At 35.9% G+C, this 21,102-nt stretch overlaps 1 protein-coding gene across 1 annotated transcript; it reads left to right on the plus strand.

The window, feature by feature from the left end:
* The first annotated feature begins 1,384 nt into the window (after nt 1-1,384).
* Nucleotides 1,385-19,168, plus strand: gpr4 (G protein-coupled receptor 4). The gene is made up of 2 exons (XM_060888774.1): nt 1,385-1,553; nt 16,104-19,168. Exon 2 carries the CDS (start codon nt 16,549-16,551, stop codon nt 17,695-17,697), a length of 1,149 nt encoding a protein of 382 aa, XP_060744757.1. The 5' UTR covers nt 1,385-1,553; nt 16,104-16,548; the 3' UTR covers nt 17,698-19,168.
* Nucleotides 19,169-21,102: the final 1,934 nt, after the last annotated feature.

A 21,102-nucleotide genomic window follows, 5' to 3' on the forward strand; every position in this document is an offset into this window, starting at 1 on the left:
ACTGAAATTGAACCTTTTGCTCTTGACAAAAAGCACATTTGGCAGCAACCCCAACACTGCTCATCACTCAGACAACACCATCCCCACACTGAAACATGGTTTATCGGCAAGATGTCTGGAGCCACTTACAGTCAGAAGAGAAACTGTACCAATTTGTGAGAGACCTGAGATTAGGGCAGAGTTTCCTTTCAACAGGATAACAACACTTTGTGTCATAATAAATATTTTTACATGTCCAAATTTCAGAATTAAAGTGTAATTCACAAATGGAAAACTTTAAGGGGGGAATACTGGTCACTGTATTAGCACAGTAAGCGTTGTGTCCACATTCTTATGTTCAAGTCAAAACTGTTTAAAGTGGGTTTTAGACTCCAGGATTGGTCTTGTCTCCACTCCTAGTTTGTGTTTTTCCTTCAACAGTATAGCAAAACATGATCATGGTTGGAGAGCTGTAAGTGGACCTCCTACATACACTTGAATGTTTCACTGCTGAGTGTGAAGTGGTTGAAATTAAAGCAACACATCAAGAAGAAGAATCTAAGGCTATCATGGGCACGGGTCATCAAAACTGGAATGGTGACGCCTAGACAAAATTCACATGGTCTTTTTCCAGTCTTCACCTATCCGGTTTCGGGTGTCTGAGCCCACAATAGCCTCTGATTGATTGACTGAAGCCTCCAGGTGAATCTGTCTCACATGACCTTCACTTAAAACATAATATACACAATACATTTTAAATAAATGTTGCACATTAAACATAAGGCTGAAATATGCTGGCCTTCTACTTGTTTGTCTTTTAAGTAGTCTAATGCAGATATAGCTATGTTGTTATTTCTGCCTGATAGTGAGGGGATATATTGGATATAATGGATACACTGGTGGGTTAATCCAAAATCTTCCTTTCCAGGCCAAGTGCAGTACATGTTGTCTGTAGCAAGCATAGATATGGAACTTTCTAAAGTGCATGTAATGTTGCTTAGCATATTTCCAAATTTTCATAATAGAGACAATTCACAACATTGCATGCAAAAATAGTGCATAATTTTGAATGACACAATTTAGTAAACAGTTGGACTAACCATTGTGGTTGAGGCATTCATGTCAACACTGTTGTCATCTGCTTTAATATACCTTGCATTAGCACTGACAATAATAATGGCAAGTCAAAAATAGGTCTGTTGCAGGTCTAGTTACAAACTCAGGTGCAATTTGATCCATGATATACAAAAACGAATAAAATCTTCTAGTCGTAATCCAACAAGATTAAAACATTTTCCCTTGTCTATTGGCGATACTTGGAGAAACTAGATGAGTTCCAAGAACTCACGTGCGCCATCAAGTGAGGGTCATAATGTGCGCGCGTGAGGGAGGGACCACGTCTTTTTAGTAGTTCTGCTTTGATGATCTTCTGCGCCACAGACTTTCTCAGTCGCGCGCGCTCACTTTATCTCACCGTCTTTCTTTGGGAAGTACAGAGTCATCTCGCAGAATGACAGGAAAACCAAGACTGCCCCACGTGTCAGCCCGAACTATCTGTCGCCACAAGAAAGAAAGTGAGTACACCGTTTTATTCATGAACCTCTTTTCTTATCAAGGAATTTAAGGCAGCCTGCAATGAGATTCTTCCGCCAGAAACACCTTCACGCAATGACAGATGTCTATACTAAGGTGTTATTTTCTCAGTTGTTTCACACGTTTGTTTGTTTAGTTGGACTGGTAAGGGTTTTAAACTGTTACTTTATGTTAAAGGATGTAACTTGATTTAACTATAAGACATGCATTTCTCACTCAGATAGGGGCAAAATCACAGTCAAAGTCTTAAATACAGGCACCTCTTAAATGTGTTCTGCAGTGGGTTTGCATCTTAATTAAACCAGATTTCATCTTTTAGGTAGGGAATAATCGAGAATAAAGCCTAAAGGACATCAGATTGTCCTGACATGTTCTGTATTATTGTCTTTTATTTTCATGACATCTCATAAAATTGAGTCTGCACTGCAGTGTGACGGCTTGAACTTTTTTGAGGAGAACAGCAATTTGAGCCTAGACTGATTTACTACACATACTGTACCTGTCATGGGCTCTTTGCTTGGCTTTGTGAGAAAGACTTCAGACATTTAATCAATCCCTTGGAGCGAGCTGTAATTGCCCACTTGAGGATGGGAGATAAGAGTGAACATTAAAAGAGTGACGAGGAAAAGAGAGTAATGGCCTAGAGGACCAATGACATGTTTCCACCACTACCACCCGCCTGCTTAATGATGGTGTTATTGGAAGCTAATGTCTGTTTTGTACACCAGGCTGTGTGAGGGAAACTCTTTACCACAGCAGTATTGAGGCACCGTAAGGGATTTTTATCAAACTTAACACTAAGCTCACAGTAGTTGATAATTTGTATTTTGATACATGAAAACAGAACCTGTTTTGCTGCTTTGGGTATTCTCAAATAAAATAACAAGCATGACTCTTTTCTTTTTACTGAATTGTTATTGCCCAAATTAGGCCATTGATCTGAAAGCTTAGAATAAACCCTAGTGAATCTTTTGGCACCTGTATTTATTACAGCTTGTACCTCAAAGCTCTCAGTTTACTAATGTCTCGCATAACATTAATATAGATGACATGGAATAACATTTGATATCTAGTTCATGACATAGTAATATGTAAACACTTCAGCAAAGCAATTGTTGAATAGATGAATGCAGCTGACATTCCAAATAGTAGTATGAAGTATAAATATCCCCAACTTCCCTTGACTTTGACTAGCTTAATAGAATCACTCATGGTTAATGATGTTAGAACCTAATGCAGACTATTGTATTTCTCTCAATTTGCCACCGTAACTCAACACCATCCTCGCAGGAGCGTAATCTGTAGTCTCTCCCGGGCCTCAGAAAAAGCTTAACGTTTTAGTGTCGTCATGATTTGCTTTCGTAAAAATGCAGAAAGAACAGGTGCGTTTTATCACAGGTTATCGCCAGCCGATCAGAATGTGTGAAAAACACTTTAGCAAACTTTCAATAATTATAAATTGTTGCTTGATTGGTCATCACAAAGTATACAGTAGATTCAGATTTACTAATACATACCTATGTAGCACAGGAAATACTGAAGTTGAGAACAGGATTTCCTTAACATCAAGCAATTAAAGCTGGCATTGGTCTCTGCAGAGGGGACAAAACAAATACTGTCTAAGTTTATCCTATATAGAAATATATCATTTATATATCTGCTTCTCTCAGTCTTTCACCTATCATACTGTAGCACTCCAGATTTAGTTATCAGGTTTAATAGCTTTTTCAATTAAAGCTCATTGATTTAATTGATTACTTTATAAATGTTTATCGGAATTATATTATATTATATTAAAAATTGACAGAACTTGATGAAAATGTTTAAAAGGAAAACCATTGTCCATGTCTTGTCATATTCATAGCTTTTATAAACTCTATTAGTATAAAAATAAGAAATTAATTTATCTTACGTTTAAATCTGTCTGCACTGCATCTGACAAATTACATGCAAAGATTCTTAAACCTTTTAACTGATGTCAAGTGTGTCTATACTTGTACTTGTACAGGACTCATAAATCAAACCGAAATTGCACATAACTGTATTATCATTAAGCCTGGAGACAATTGCTGGACTATGAATGTGCTATCTGACCTCACGATTGAAATATAATACATATTTGAATCCCCTCTAGCCCAACTCCAACATTTTCCTAATTGGTGACATTAAAGCTTTCTTTCGAGATTAAGTGTTTAACCAAGAGGCAGGTTATTTTCATGTAACTCAGGATCTATGTTGGCCTGTAGAGTATAGTGACTGTAAAATTGCTGACTGGAGTCTCATCTAATACAAACAAGCATTGCTGTCTGTTTTCCAATTGTTTTTTAAACAGCTTCATACACTTCCACTAAGGCCACAGTTTAATGCATTGTTTTTAATCATGTACTACTTATCTTTTTTATCCTTGGCTGTTTTTACAATAATAAAAAAAGACTATTGCACCATTAAGTATATAAATATGGGATTGTTTATTCCTCTGTTGAAACCATGTGGTTGTAATATGCTCTTCTGAGAACTCCTCTTACATTTGATGGTGAAATAAGAACTTCCTGAAATCAGAACAGCAGAAAAGTTGGCATTTGGTGGATAGCTAAGCATTGACCTAATGCTCACTTTTATTACAACATATTAACAAAACTATACAAGAAAGCTAATTAGTGAATATCACAATAAGCAAAGACACTGAAATTAGAAATTGGAAATTGACATGCTTACAGTAAACGGTGTTACAACACACACAAACACACCCACATAGACACACTCACACACACACACACACACACACACACACACAGGACTGGTATTATTGTTTTATTATTGAATATTATATAGTTATGACAAAAGCCTTTCATGTGTTTCATAATGATAATACCTGCCTCAGTGGTATTGATCAGTGAAATTTTGATCTTCTGTATCACATTGTAAATGACATTACTGGACTATTTTTATTTCTTCTGTACAAATGATGTCAACCCTTGCTTGGAATTATTTTCACAGTGTATATTACTTTGTTTGTGACAGGAGACAGAGTGGCATATTTCTGCGGTTCTTCAAATATCTATATGTTACATTTAGCATGGCCAAATAAAATGTTACTGCATGAAATTTACAGTATGAAAATGTTACTGCAAAACCAAACATCTGACACTCGTTTGTCTGAGTCAGCTTTTCTAAGTGGAAGTAAGCACTTCTCTTGCCCTTCATTTTCCATTTAGATTCTTCACTCGCTTACTGCACAGGTCTTGAGTATCCATTATGAATATACATCATCATGTAGCTAAATGGCTTGGAATTAATAACTATGTTCAGAGAACAAGGGCTCATCTGCATTAAGCCTTGCCAATAAAGCCAGGGATTTGCATGGAAAATGTAGCACTTTTATTGAAATCATTAATTATCCCAGCAGGACACCATCCTTGAGCATGGTAGACACTCTGCCGCCTCACCACCGAAGCATGAAACAAGCAGCCAAATAAGTCAGTATTAAATATCTGACTTTTGTTAATGCCAAAAGACTGCGACAGGTCCTGGTCCTCTCTCTGAGCCCCATCTGACCGGAGACGACCATGCAAATCCATTTTTGTGGCAATCTTGCTAAACCTAAATGAGCCTATATACTGTGAAGTAGAATCATTTGTTACATACACAATGAATTTGTCTTGCTGCGTTCAAATTTAACATGCGAAGCAGACAAGATTTTAAATTTACAATACATTTGCTGTCCATTTTATGAGGAACACAGCTGCATATTTATGCAATTTTCCAATCAGCCGATCATTTTTGTAAAGAGCAAAATGCAAAAATCTTGGGGACATAAGTTAAGAAGCTTCAGTTTGCATTAAAAATCAGAATGAAGAAAAAAGTCTTATCTCAGTGACTTTAATTATGTGGTTTTAGAAAATGCTGATCTCCTAGGAATATCACACACATCAGTCTCTAGAATTTACACAGAACAGTGCAAAAACCATTGTGTTCTGAGTGAGAGTTGTTTGTGGATTTGAGCGAAAGAAGAACAATGGCTAGATTGGATTAAGATGCTCAGGAGGATATTGTAATTCAAATAATCACTGTTACAACCAGGATGAGCAGAAAATCATCTCACTATTCATAAAACTTCAAACCTTGAGGTGGATAGGATATAATAGTAGTGTTCCACTCTTAGCCACATGATTTGGAGGCTATCATGGCCATAAACTCACAGAACTGGACAGTCTTTTCCAGTCTTTTTCCGGTTTGGGTAAGTCAGTGCCCATTATACCCACAGACATTTGTTCTTGGCTGACAGAAATGGAACCTGATGTGCTCTTTTGTTGTTGTAGCTAATCCACCACAAGGTTTGTTGTGTTGTGCATTCTGAGATCCATGTCTGCTCACCACAGTTGTATAGAGTGCTTATTTGAGTTACCGTAGACTTCTTGATAGTTCAAACCAGCCTGGTCATGCTCCTACTGTATGATCTCTCTCATTAACACTGTGTTTCAGCTTGCAGACACTGTTCACGTGATGTTTTTGTTTTTCACTCCATTCTGTGTTAGCTAAAGTAATATAGTCTTAGCTAAGCCAGTCCTGGTATACAGTACCTATTTGTACATTTTTGGGTATATATGTCTGATATCCTGTCAATCCTTTCTGGTTGAAATCTAGATGTCACATTAATGTCTGTAAAGGTGTCTTGTAAACATTTTTGTGTTCAATACGTTCACCTGTTTGCAGTCAATTAACATTTGGACACAATGTGCTGAAATAATTTACTGTTCATTTTGTGTATCATGAATTGTATGGTTTTTAAATCTCCAGGCCTGTGTACAGTGCAAACGATAAAAGTGTCATCAAATGTTACTAGGATAAAAGTTGCTTATTGAGCAACTTCATAAAACATTTCAGATGCAGCTCGGGTAAAGAGTTTGCACAGGGTAAAATGTAAAATTGCTTGCATAATGTTTGCAAAATAAAAATATTTCAGTGTTAGTTTTAATCTCTGTTATTTGGTCCTTTTTTGTCAGCCTGTTTTGGCAACACTGAGTCCTTGTTTTTTAGTAGCTATATTATTTTCATCTAATTTGTTATGTGAGAAGTGAAATCTTTTTCTCTGAAAGATAATAAAATCACATGATTTGCTCTAAGAATAGAATAAAGTGTTTAGTTGAGGTGAAATAGAAACCTAATTGTTATGTAGTGTATGTTCATAAAGAGAAGACCTTCATTATAATAGTACTGCTCTGTTCCTCATGGCCCAGTTTCAGCATATTTGTGCCACAAGGTCTATAAATAATGCAAGGTGATACAAGGTGAAATCATTGTTAGGGTCCTGTTCGGCTACCTGCACATTCATCGTGTTGAGTTGGTTGCAGCCCAATTGAATTAGTTCCCTTCTAGTTGCTTCATATTAACATTTAAAAGCTTCTGCTGTTTGAGCAGACCAACATCTACATTAACCTCTTGGCAATAAGGACAGTTCGGACAAGTGAAAACCACTCAACCATTCTTAGAAAAGTCAACACTTTATATTAAAAGCAGTTGCGTATGTCCATTGGAGAATTATGTTAGTATTTGTGAAAGTTGTTGTTTCAGCCATTATCTGTTCTGTTATGTGCTGAGTAAGTGTGCAAAAATGATGGCTTAAGAGCACTTCAGTTCAGGTTGGAATTGCATTTGTGTTCTGTGAACTTTTTTAATATACAGTTTTACTTGTACATCACAGAATAAAGTTAATATACATTTGTGTAAAAGAGGCCACACATTTTAAACCAGTAATAGATAATGAGTTACAATATTATTAATGATAACTTGTATTACTGGCATTAGTCTTGTTGTGTAAATAAAAAAAAACTCTTTCCTTTTCTGACTTGCTTGAGAGGATAACATTAACATTGCTGATCATGTAGGATATGTATGAGCGGAAATTAATTAATGAGTGGATATTAAACAGAAATCATCTATGCTGGGGGTGATGTGATATGACCTGACATGCAGCCAGTTTATTACTGTCATTCATTTAATGTTGTGGAATGTCTGCAAGGAAACTTAGTTCCTGTTATCATTTACATTATAGTAGCTATAAACAAGTTGTTTCCTTGCCGACCTCTTTTTTCCGCCCTCTTGATGTTAATAATGGAAAAAAAACCGCAGCTTGCCAGGCAAGTGAAAAACTGGAAAGCTCATCCCCTCTGTCCTGAAGACTCAGACTTTTATGTCAGGAAACCGATTGACTGTACAAAAGCTCTGACAGCCAAACTCCCTTTTAAAATATTTCTAAATGTCTCTGCTACATCAGTATATACTTTTTAAACAAGACAGGATTTTTAATCCAGTTATTATTACACTTAAGATTTTGTGGAGCATCCATTCAAGTCCCTGTGGGTAAGTTATTATTACAGGAATAATAATATATTAGATATAGCCCATTCATATAAACTCACAGAATTATTAATAGATCTCTGCAGGTGTGAAAATCAACCTTTTCTATTTTTCTAATTCAACAGCATTGTGCTATAATAAAATAAATGCCTGAGGATTTAGACACCTCACTTCTGTGTCAGTTATGCTATGAAAACCGTTTTTATTGCAGTCACGTCTAACCATTCTGTAATTTCAAAATTAAATGTACTGGTAAAAGCGGAGCAGAAATAGTCAAGATGTCACATGTGATAAGAATGGGTTCTTGCCAAAAGATTTTAGATATTAGAAGGAAATATGAAAATTAGATGTATCTGATAAGATTGTTGAGGAATTATTTCTTTATTTTCTGTGTCATGGAAATTGGTTAATGAAATGAGGTGAGATTCATAGCATCTTTAAGGCCATGTGTGATTTGAATGTTCTATACTTTTCCTCTGGTGCTGATAAATGAATGACAGCCAAGTGAGATGCATACCTTTGATTATTATTACCCTGTCAAGACCTTCTCTCAACACAGCACAATAACAGGTATATTCAGAGGGACGGTCTTAAAATAGTCAAACAGACATACAGAAAGTCTTGGTCATATTGGTGACTGAAAATGTAAATTTTTACCTAATTGGCCGAAGAAGTAGAGCTGTGGCAAGGAAAATCTCCCTTATAGAAGAACCCTTAGAAAAGGGAACCCGTCCTCATTTGGGTGACACTGGAGGGTGTGATTAGAAATATACAGTCTACCAATTGTGTTTTGATTAAGATATTCAGCGTCTGGAGATGTGATGTGTTATTGTTCCACCGTTATCAAAATAGCTACTTAAAACGATCAATAAGCTTATGTTTATTAATTATTCAATGAGCTTACTATTTATTCACTTATTAGGCTGATAGATTTGTTTTATATAATGTCCACAATCTTCTATTGTCCCCTCTCTCATTAATATGGTTTGGTATGGTTTTGACCCTAAGTGTGACTAGGTGTGAAACTGTGAATGCATTATGTTCTGCATTGTACTGCCACCCCATCTAGGGGTACATTACATTCTCATGACCATTTTTTCAGGATACTGTGACCCAGGACACTTTGAGGATAAAATTGTTAAATTCTGAATTATTTAATTGTTATTTTATATGAGATTAACAATATAAAATATGCATTTTTTACGCATTTAGGTAAATATGCCATAAATCATGTGCTTACTTCAATAAACATACAAATAATTTGTATTTAGTAGCAGTTTTTTGATGACGGTATGTCACATCATTATGGTTAGTTACTTTGAGGTTGAGGACATGGAAGTTTAGGAAGCCCATAAATATATTTCAAATCATTCATTCATTCATTCATTCATCTTTACTAACCATTTCAGTTCAGGTTTATGATAGTAATTATGTTGGAATTATTTTCAATTTTACACTCGAGAGCTCATATTGATTATGTTGATTATTCAGTTGCAATGACCTTAAGGTACTAAATCCAATATTATTCCTTAATTACTGTCATCATGACCATAACAAATGGATTGTAAACAATATTAAAACTTTTTTGGCTCTTTAACCATTGCCTATGGAATGTTAACAAGAGATATAACACTTTACAATTATGTATTATTAGTAGTAAAGTATTGTAGACCACAATAAGCTGTTAAGCTATGCATACTTCCTATCACTACAGTTTTTACTCACTAAAAAAACATGAAACATGAAAATTATGTTATTAATATAAAAATGTTTTTAAAATGTCTATTGTAAGGCATTGCTCAGGATTACATGTTTAGTTCAGGAATCATGATCAATATGGTGTGTACATTTTACAGAACAATAAGATTTGATTGACTCAGTGAAGCCAGAGCTTGTAAAGCCTTCAACATAAATATGGTCACTGTTGAAAAACACCATCCTGTTGATAAAAAAAAAGAGTGAATGTTCAGCTTTATCTGATGTTGTTATTGCAAGGTCTTTTCTGTAGGAAATGAGGAACAGTGAAAATATCACTCTACAATATCACAGTACAGCACAGTGGGATGTGTCCATATAAAGGGGAGGAATCTGTTTAGTAGCTAGAATGCAAAAACTGAACGATACATGATTTTGTTGCGTGAATTCTTGTCTGATAGTAACTTGCTTTCTAGGTAATAGTATTATTTGAAATCTGCTGTCAGGCACTTTGACACATAAGTAACAGAAGCAAACTGAAACTTGTTTAATATAGCATGTTCATGCAAATTATATTTAAAACATTTCCTCAAATGATTACCCTGATCATTTTTGACCGTTGTGAGGCACGCATTTTTTGGGGTAAGAGCTGAACGTATATTATGATGGTACATGAATACCAAACAGAAGATTATACATAAGTTGTTAAGAAACAGGAAAAGTCTAAAGCTAATCTGAAAAATCGATGCAGATACAGATGGTCTATTGGCTTTTTAATACTGATTCGGCACATGTTCAAATCATTGTTTGCTAAAAATTCTTAACTGTGTCATTTGAGTGAACGCTTTCTAAATGCACTGGAATTGTAAATGAAATATAATTATATGTCATCTACTTAAATCTAAAATGTCATAAAGAATGTTAAAACCCAGTTTTTGATATTTTTCTGCATTTACTGCAGCTCACTAATGTGTACAGCACAGTATATAGCAGTAGACTATAGAGACGGTATATTTATCTCATGGCTCTGTTCAAACATTTTAACATTTTAATGTACGTACTTAAAATTAAAAATACTTAATGTACTTGTTACTTAAAATGTAATTTTAAACCTTTGCTCTTCCTATAGAAGTGTAGTGAGGTACTGTGTTATACAGTACAGAATACTGTAGTTTGTCCTTTTGACCTTTATCTGTATACTATACTTGAAAATAAACCTCGGATGACTTTCTTGTTGAGCGCTTGCCAGGCTGGGCGATAGTATTCCTGTGATAATGCATTGATCATGCCTAATGTAGAAATGAATAATCGAGGGCTTTATTTAGACTGATCTTCTTGTTAATCTCTTACCCCATCTCACTGTCTCTCTCTCTCTCTCTCTCTCCTTCTCAATCTCTCTCTCCCGCTCCTTCTCCCTCACTCCCTTCTGAGACGGAAGAGGAGAAGTCCATCTTTCAGCCCTTGTTGATTAAAAAGCCGCTAGCTCCTCTGTGTTCCTGCCGGCTGCATGTTTACTGTAGAGAGACTGATGTACGAACATGGGGTCTTTCCCACCAGGCTGAGGAACAGAGGCTCAGAGGGCAGTGAGCATGCTGTTTTGTCAGGAAGTGGCGTGTTTACGTTCATTATTTAGCATGGCAGAATGGGATGATCTACATGTCACAAACACAAAGTTTGCTAATGGCTCAACATAATCCATCTGGCAGAATCTGAGCAAAGTGTGTAATGTCTCAGTAGAAGTACTGTAGCAATGGGATTGATGTGAGTAAATAATCAGAGACTTTTAAATGCCTTCTGTACACTACTGTAATTATTTCTGATACTGTAGTGACTACAACATTATAATCTGATCAGGATAAAGTAATTATCATTATAGACAGGGGGATTAGTGGTAGAAGTTGTCCTATCTCTACGTTGTTTTTTTATGCAATCCCTTTAATGGTAAAGCATACATAATATTTTATTTAGTACATTATAGGCTTGATAGCAAGGCTTGATAATTAATTCATATGAACTTAGCTTGAGTTAGTAACTCTTGATAAAAGTTGTTTGAGAGATGCCTTGTTAGCATGTTGTCTCAGCATATAAACTCAGAATGTCTAAATAAGGAGAGCACTTTCTGGTTATTATTGGTCAACCAAAGTTATTACATTAGAAGTCTCTTAAATGATTCATGCACATATTTCAGAGCAAGTCTACACTTTCCAACCAGACCTCTATAGTTGCTAGATCAAAGGTTTTGTGAAAAAAGAAAAACAAAAAAAAACCTCCCTGTAATTTATTAGTTCCATATATCTTTTGATTACTTTTCACTGACAGAACAAATTACATCTAAGTTGACCTTATTTAATGATACTAAAAAACAAAAACATGAATATAGTGTTCAGACATATTTTCTACTGAAAAACAGTGCATGCAAGTGCGTACACTTGAAATCAGATTGAACTTTCACCCGACGATATGCTTTACACCTGAGGAGCATCGGAGGGTCAGACTACACCAAGCCAAGCTGTCTTCCATATTTCAGACACTTAACAGGTTAACATTAACAGGTTGAAATGATATTCTAATTTTTACATTTTTTTCTAGACCAGATCTTTTCAAATCACTCTCTCACTCATTTTCTACCGCTTATCCGAACTACCTCGGGTCACGGGGAGCCTGTGCCTATCTCAGGCGTCATCAGGCATCAAGGCAGGATACACCCTGGACGGAGTGCCAACCCATCGCAGGGCACGCACACACACACTCTCATTCACTCACGCAATCACACACACTACGGACAATTTTCCAGGGATGCCAATCAACCTACGATGCATGTCTTTGGACCGGGGGAGGAAACCGGAGTACCCGGAGGAAACCCCCGAGGCACAGGGAGAACATGCAAACTCCACACACACAAGGCGGAGGTGGGAATCGAACCCCGACCCTAGTTGGTCATAGATTGGATACATAGCCAGTCTGTGACCGTAGTACATGAAATAGTAGAGTCAGATTGGAATTCAGTTGGCAGTTTCCCAGCACATATGCATGTATTCTATGTCTAAAGCAGTCTGACAGGTCAAAGTGATTTTTCTTCCAGGTGTATTTCAGATGTGTATGCAGCCTAATTTATAACAAAAAAGTAGACGTGCAAAGAATATGACATTGAGAAATAGAACAGTGTAAGTATGTTGGCTGAGAGTCAGTGGAAGTGCATTGTGTTGGCTGTGAGAGTGAGCAGAGCCTTTGTTTTAAGGAGTAAGCTAATCTTTTGGCTGCCTAGCAAACTGTGTTCTGGAAATTTGTCAGATTTTTAGGGCAGTTCCTTATGTGTATCTACACATATTGAGCACTTTATTAGGGACTGTATACTAATATGGGATAAGGGCTGCCTGCGCTCTCTAACAGCCTCAATTCTTCAAGGCATGGATTCCACAAGATACTGGAAACATTACTTTACCATTACAGGTCCATGTTGGCATGACTGTATCACACAATTCCTGCATATATTATAGGTGCATTTTTATGATGCAAATCACCACTAACGGTGTTCGATTGGATGTTTTTCTGCTCACCACAATGTTTTACTGCTCACCACAATGTTTTTCTGTTCATCACAAATGTACAGTGTTATCTGAGTTACTGTAACCTTTCTGTCAGCTCAAAACAGTCTGTCCATTTTCTGTTGAACTCTATTATCAACAAAACCTTTGCGTCTTCAGAACCTCTGCTCACTGGATGTTTTTTCTTTATTGCATCATTCCTGAGAAGCTCTAGAGACTGTTGACTATAAAAATCCCAGGAAATCAGCAGTCAAACCAGCCTGTCCGGCACCAACAATCATGCCACAGTCATCACTGAGGTTATATTTTTCCCCATTTGAATGGTTGATGTGGACATTACCTGAAGCAGCTGGTCTGTTTGTGTATGATTTTATGCAGTGCACTGCTAATACACGATTAGCTGATTAGATTGAGTATGTGTAATGGTTTTCCTAATAAAGTGATCACAACTCATAAACATTACTCATTTATCCCATACAGACTGCGGCTTAGAGATGAATAAACATTATTTGCATGTCTTGGGTTGTTTTACAGTTTTTTATGCCTGTGTATGTCATCTGTACAGTGCTGATCTGCATTTTACTTATAGACGATTTAATGTATTCCTTTATTCTGGCCACAATTGTCTTTAATGTTCAAGGTTACAAGGATCTCAGTCATGGACTCAGTCTTCCATACATACTAAAGGTATTAGTCCAGATTTTGGCAAGGCTATGCAATGTATTTTTGAGTTAGTTTGGGTGTATATTTTTGTTCTTTGTGTTTAATTTTTGTGCTTTTTTGTGGGATGAACTACAACATGGTGACACGAGAACTTTATTTATATCTACATTTATTTACATATGCAAATGTTAATCAAATATGCATTGGAATTATATTAAACAACAAAAACAAAACAAAAATGTCTGAGGAGGTATTTCCCCCTCACTGTATATATTGGGCTCATGTTTGCTCTCTGCACTGTGTCAGTCTTTCCTTGTTTGCCGTTCCAAGCATATTATACTGCTGTGATCATTTTTTGATGTGACTGTCAGCGTCTCTGTACAGTACAGTTTGTTGAGTGTTCTTCCTTGGTGTTTTGCAGATTACCTAATGTTGAATGTCAGAAAATAGAAGCGAGTCTTAGTATAGTTCATATGTACTTAATTAAGTCTGAATAAGATGTGAAACATTTATAACATATAATTTATTATATTACATTTATATAATTTTTTTAAAGACAAACAGATAATGAATTAATGCAAGTAATGATCACTTCTGTTTCTGCACAAACTGTATGCATTTGATTATTTATATACAGATGATTGTTCAATGTTACACACTCTCAAGACTAAGTGAAGAAGCAAAGATACTTAAGTTATAGCAAAAAGGCAAAAATACTATATATTGATGATGTAATATTAATAGTGGGGAAAAAAGAGAAACAGAAACTGAGGTTTATTAATGATGGTATAGTACTGACATTTTGTTTTGGATTTATTTTAAAGAATAAAAGAAAAGTGATTTCAGTTACAAAGCTCACATCTCCTTTTCTGATCAAGTCATTCTCTAAAAACTTATATTTTTTTGCATTTATAAATGCTTCTTGCAACTTTTGTATCATCTGTACAGCTTTGTTTCCCTTACATAGACTGCATTTAACATTAAACTGTATAACCTGAGGCCACTGTAGTGTTTGCTGTTCTTGTGTGTGTGTGTGTGTGTGTGTGTGTGTGTGTGTGTGTGTGTGTGTGTGTGTGTGTTGATGAAAATCAATCTTGTTTAAGTGCATCTTTAAGATTAGTGAAAAAAATTAATAATTTTTTCGAAAATCTTCCCTCACTTGTAAGTCCTATATTTGCATGTCCTTGTCTCTGTATTGCATCATACACATACTGTATAATTAATACCATACTCTGAGCAGGGGAAATGTATACTGTTTAAAATGTTGGACGCTGTACTGAATCCCAATTTTGTGGCTTAATTTGAATCAGATGTACCATATCAAGCTAAGATCTCAAAATATGGTTAATGTATTAGCAGATTCTCAGTTTCCTGGAAAAAAAGACAGTAATCAACATTGTCCATTCCTTGTCACACGATATAATATACAATTTTGTTTAAAACAGATATTTTTTAGAAACTTGTAGTGTAAGTAATCCTCAAGAGTTGTATTTGGCAGTGCAGGCTGTTTGTAAGCTTTTAATTGAATTTTGGGAAATAGTCCAGTCTGTGTGTTGAATATTTGCAATTTTCTGACCAAATGATTAATGGATAGTGTCTTGGGCTTTTGTTAGTGAATGTGGATGCTTAAAAGGATGAGCCTGGATCCTTTTGTTTAATGACGTTTGTTAATGTATACATTTCATTTTATCACCTTTGCTCCACCTTTGGTTATTTGAGCTTTTGTCTCCAGGAAGATAATATAAACAGTTCCATGCAAACAGAGAACTCCACATAGTTACAACACTGTACTTCAACTGCAACATTTCAAACAAAACAGCTTCTTATCTATGGCAATGTGCAAACGTGTTAATGATGAAGTACTAATAGGTAGAAGAAAATGATGTATTTGAAAATTGTGTAGCTTTATATTAAGATTGCTCTTAAGAATTCTATTATGCACCAGATAAATCTGAGGACCACACCTACAACTGTACAGTATTGTCAGCCTTTGACCAATCTGTCATCTTTATAAATGTTAAGTAACTTATATAAAAGGGTGGGAAAAAGTAAGCCAATTATTTTAAACACTGTGTTCATTCAGGGTGTATTCCCATCCCAAAAGGATTCTGAAGATAAATGATTGAATTGCATTGTCTATCATATATTCTTCTATAATGATATCAAGCTGATCCAGTGACCAAAATCTGACATACTGTAAGGTGCGTTTCACCCTAATACTTTACTATTTTAATTTTCAACTAAACCATACCTTTTCTTCTTGTTTTGTAGATGGTCATAGTTGATGGGGCCAAAGAAAACATATCAGAAAGCAGAGTTCAATGAAAGAAGAGAAGGAGACCCTGCTGTGAAGTTCAACTGTTATGGGCTGCTACAAGAGCACACCCTTTTTTATACCCGATTTGAGCTCATTGCTCTTGTTGAATGATTAATAACATTTTATAGCAACGTTTAGTACTGGTAATCCAGAATTACTCTGAGTGAGTTCTGGTCTCCTTTCAAATATCTTTATAGCAAAGTTTATTTGGCCAGCCATGAACTGTGCTAGAGACGTGAATCCTTAAGCTCACCATGCTTGGGCAGTATGGGACCAGAATTGTGTTTGTGTCACAATCACAAGCTGAAGATCTATGATGAAGATCATTAAGGGATGTATCACCGAACATCTTTAAGATTTGGATTGTAATGTTTTCTTTTCATACCAAAATATTACTTAATGTGGGTCTTCGGACAGCACAAACATTTCTTGATTATGATATCAAGCCTCATAAAAAGTGAAGAGATGTGTAACATCTCAGCATCCTGTAATGTGGATTCAAACATCGATCAGTTTTTTCAGCCAGTGCTGTACATTATTGTTATTATCCTTGGCTTCCCGACAAACTGTATGGCTCTGTGGGCTGCCTACTTGCAGGTGAAGCAAAAAAATGAACTGGGTATCTATTTGATCAACCTTTCTGTGGCTGACCTTCTTTACATAGCCACATTGCCACTTTGGATTGATTATTTCCTTCAACATGATAACTGGATCCATGGGCCAGGGGCTTGCATGCTGTTCGGCTTCATTTTCTATACCAACATATATGTCAGCATTGCTTTTCTCTGCTGCATTTCTATAGATCGTTATTTGGCAGTGGCTTATCCACTCAAGTTTGCTAAAGTGCGTCGGGTCAAGACAGCTCTTTTGGTCAGTGCCATAGTCTGGATTATTGAAATTGTGGCCAACTCAGCACCACTATTTCACAATGAGCTTTTTGAGGCTCGCTTCAACCGCACCTTCTGTTTTGAGAAGTATCCGATGCAAGACTGGGTGGCAGGCATGAACCTCTACCGCATCTTCCTGGGCTTCTTGGGTCCCTGGTGCTGTATGTTAGCAGCATACAAAGGAATCTTAAAGGCAGTACGTGGCAATGTTTCCACCGAGCAGCAAGAGAAAGCTAAGATCAAGAGGCTGGCCCTTAGCCTCATCCTCATAGTGCTTCTTTGCTTTGGACCTTATCATGTGCTCCTGCTGTGGCGCAGTGTGCTCTTTCTCAGCAACCCTTGTGACTGTCAGGTGGAAGAGTATTTATTTTCTGCCTACCACGTAGCACTTGCTCTCACCAGCCTCAACTGTGTGGCAGACCCAATCCTCTACTGTTTTGTAAATGAAGGAGCTCGCAGTGATGTGAGCCGTGCACTCGCCACCCTGATGACTGTCTTTCACCGAGGACAAACCACAGATAAGCTAATGGGGAGTTCCATTACTGTAGAAACACCTCTGGCTAGCAAGAAACCAGATCTCTATGAAGAGGTCAAAACTAATTCCTATAAACGTGATTTTGAAACGTGTCTTCAAATGACCAAACTTAATGTTAAAAAGTGAAGTCATGCAGTATGTTTGTTGGTGCACACATGTCAAGGGCCTCAAGTTTCCTCACAGATTATGCCAACAATGTTGACATTTAAATAAACTGTTAGTGTAAATCCCAGCTCCTTGAATGTTATTCCAGACACATTGTTTATTACTGTTTGGATATTGTAATTTACAAATGATACAGTTTTCCCTTCTGAAAATGATTGAACACATTACTGATTCTAACTTACTCTCCTAACTTATCTCTTATAAAGACATTCCATTATTTTGAGCTCTTGCTACCAAGAAGCTCAAAGCAAGACCATCATGGCAGCACAAGCTGTAATTGTATACAAGGTAAATTATTACTTATTCTATGTTTAGGCACAACTTTCTAAGTATTAATTAGATTTTTTTTAAACAGTTTATATTACAAATTCCTAAATGGTTCTGGCCTTGTAAAAACCCTTTTATACAAAACGTTATTTACTGTTTCAAACAAAATACAATTATCTTGAGAAATTTCTGAATTAAGTACAGTCAGCATTTTACATACTCTTATTTTTGTCACTGGAGTCTCATAAATATATGAATTTGGTTGGAAACACAAATTTTCAGTGTGAATACTGTATAAACGTTACATATACACTGTTAGGTATACACTGCAGATCAGTCTTTTGAAAGCATGTCAGCTACTCGGTATTCAATTACAAAGGTAATGGAATTTGCATTTTTTTCAATTAGTACATTTTAATTTAAACTACTAATTTAAAACTTGGTTCAGAAAATCAGGTCTTTGAATCCCTGTCAGTATGAGAATTGTGTTTATATGGTTAGAGTTGTAATAATCCTTAATTCTATTTACAAATACAAAAAATATCTGATTATTATGTTTTTTTAATCATTAGCTTTTCAGAGAGGAGAATGAAATGTATGATCTAGACACTAATGTCTCAAGCACTCAGATAAGTTTTAGTCAAGATAAAATTTGACTTTATTGTGGATTAAGATATATTGAAAATAATATTTTCAGTTTTTAATGAACAGTGGCAAAGCACTGCAGAACTGATTGCAAAAAAAATAATAAATTGTAAAATACTAAAAATTGTGATCAAGGTTTTGAACGTCAATTTCCAGAATTTTTCCAAAAAAAAATTGTTTGAGGTTTGCTGTATCTGATATAAAAATGTGAAAATTCCCAAGTCTAAGGTGTTCTATTACAAAGGCCGGTGTATGTTTGACATTTGATGTTTAATCTACATGCTATGTAGATGTTAAAATACATGTGTCACTCAGATGTCTATTATCAGATATCACCCACAGATAATCGTAATGAAAATGCATCCAAATAACAGACTTTGCACATGTTTACATTCCTGTTCAGATACCTTCTTGGAACTTTTACTATAAGTCTTGAATGTCTTTTTATTACTTGGATGTTTGCAGCTGAACTAGGGGTGCCTGTTATTATAAAATGAAATAAATTATGTATGTTCAATCATTTCTTAGTTTGGTTTTGGCTCATCCTCATGTGAAAAGGGCAACCAAGAGAGATGGTACCATTAAAGCACTGAATTTGTAGTCTGTTTTTCATAAATAAATGGTTTCGGTTTGGTTAAAATGAATAACAAAATCCGCAGATTTGAATAAACACCTACAGAGTTGATATAATCCTGCAGGACACAAATAAAAACTGAGTAAATACAACAATGGAGCGTTTCTTGTGTACAATAGATTAGATATAAGGGAACACTATGTCTTTATTTTCTGTCTTTGGTGCTCTTTATTTAAGGTCTTTAGGGTTGTGCACTGGCTGGAGCTCATCAATATAGCTCACATCATTATGTGGTATTGATCAGTGATGTTCTTGAGGTGTCACCCTGAAATATTGTTTATCTGATCGTAGATGAGGACATCACTCTCCATGACATGTCTTTAGTTTTCACTATTAATAGCACATCAGCCAGATCAAGGTTCTTCTTAATCCATGCCGTGTGACTCCTGTGACTCCACGTCTGCTTGCACATCTGTTTATTTGGAGATGGAGATTGTGGCCAGCAAGTCCCATTATAGTACATGGTAGTGTCAGATGTCAGTCACGAAGGACCACAGCACTGCAGGCTTTAGCACTGTGCCTCATTTAACACACCTGACTCAACACACCTAATGACCAAGGACTTCGTGGGCTGAATTTAGTGTGTTAGGCAAAATAAAACACTTATCTGTGTAGAGCTTTGGTCATTAGGGACATTCATGTATATGAATAAGTCACACAAGTGTCTGTATTGGTTTATCATTAACTTCCTGCTCTAACAATTTCCAAACCTTAATTGTGATTTGTAAAGGTTTTATTTAATAAAAAAATTGCATAGTTCTTCATGAACATGTATCTAATAATTCATCATATGTTTTATCACCGGGTCATAAGTCGTAACATTTGATGTGAACAAAAGTCTACCCAAGATACAGCCGCAGTGGTTAATCATTAAAAAAGATTTATAGGAATGGCCAGAAAAGGGCCACAGCTACACAAGAATTACTTCTAATTTAACTAACAGGGAGAAAGATACTTATACAGCTACATTTACAATTGAAGCTTAGCTGTAGAGTCACATTTCCAAGAGCTTTGTGTATCCATTCCACAAACATTTTGAAGCTACAGTCCCAAAGCTTCTTAACTAAAGTTTTTATGAAGGATTCTGGTTTAGCAAATGTATCCAACAAAAAATATGTAATGGTGGAGTAACTCTTCATTCGTATGCTGTCGATTAGTTAGAATGATCACAAGTCTATTTTTGGTTTAAATAAATGACGCACAATGACGCCAGAGAAAGCTATATAAATCATCCTGACACATACTCAGTGTTTAGATTCTCATATAAGTCAGATATTACAGGGTATCCATGTGATTATCGTCACAGTGCAACAGTTAACAGAATGAATCATTTTTTCCCACATTCTTATATTAAGAGAACAATAATGAGCAACTGCTACGACTATAGACATTAGTGAATGCTTATGATTCACTGTGTTAGTCATGAAAGAAATAAAAACATTTTGATTCAGTTTTGCCCAGATATCAAGTTGAGTTGGACAGCGTGTATCATATAAACATGGTTATTATACTGTATACACACAGCTGTGTATACATGTCCTACTCAGTGTCTTTTAATAATGCTGTAATGCTGGAGAAAATAAATCACAGTGAAAGATTTTTTCCCCTTGTTTTGCTCCACCAGTCGAGATCCACAATTAAAGTGCATGTTGAATAACAGCCGATGTCTCAGTGCATGTTGAACAACAGCCGATGTTTCATTGCATGTTGAACAACAGCCGATGTGGTGTTTTAAGAGGTTGTACCGTTAATGTGGTAGACTTTCAGTCTTGACGTGATTGGCTGCTCTTAGCCAGCTCTTCCTCTTAAACAGTTATTGT

This window comes from Tachysurus vachellii, chromosome 15 (assembly GCF_030014155.1).
Source record: "Tachysurus vachellii isolate PV-2020 chromosome 15, HZAU_Pvac_v1, whole genome shotgun sequence".
NCBI classification, from domain to species: domain Eukaryota; kingdom Metazoa; phylum Chordata; class Actinopteri; order Siluriformes; family Bagridae; genus Tachysurus; species Tachysurus vachellii.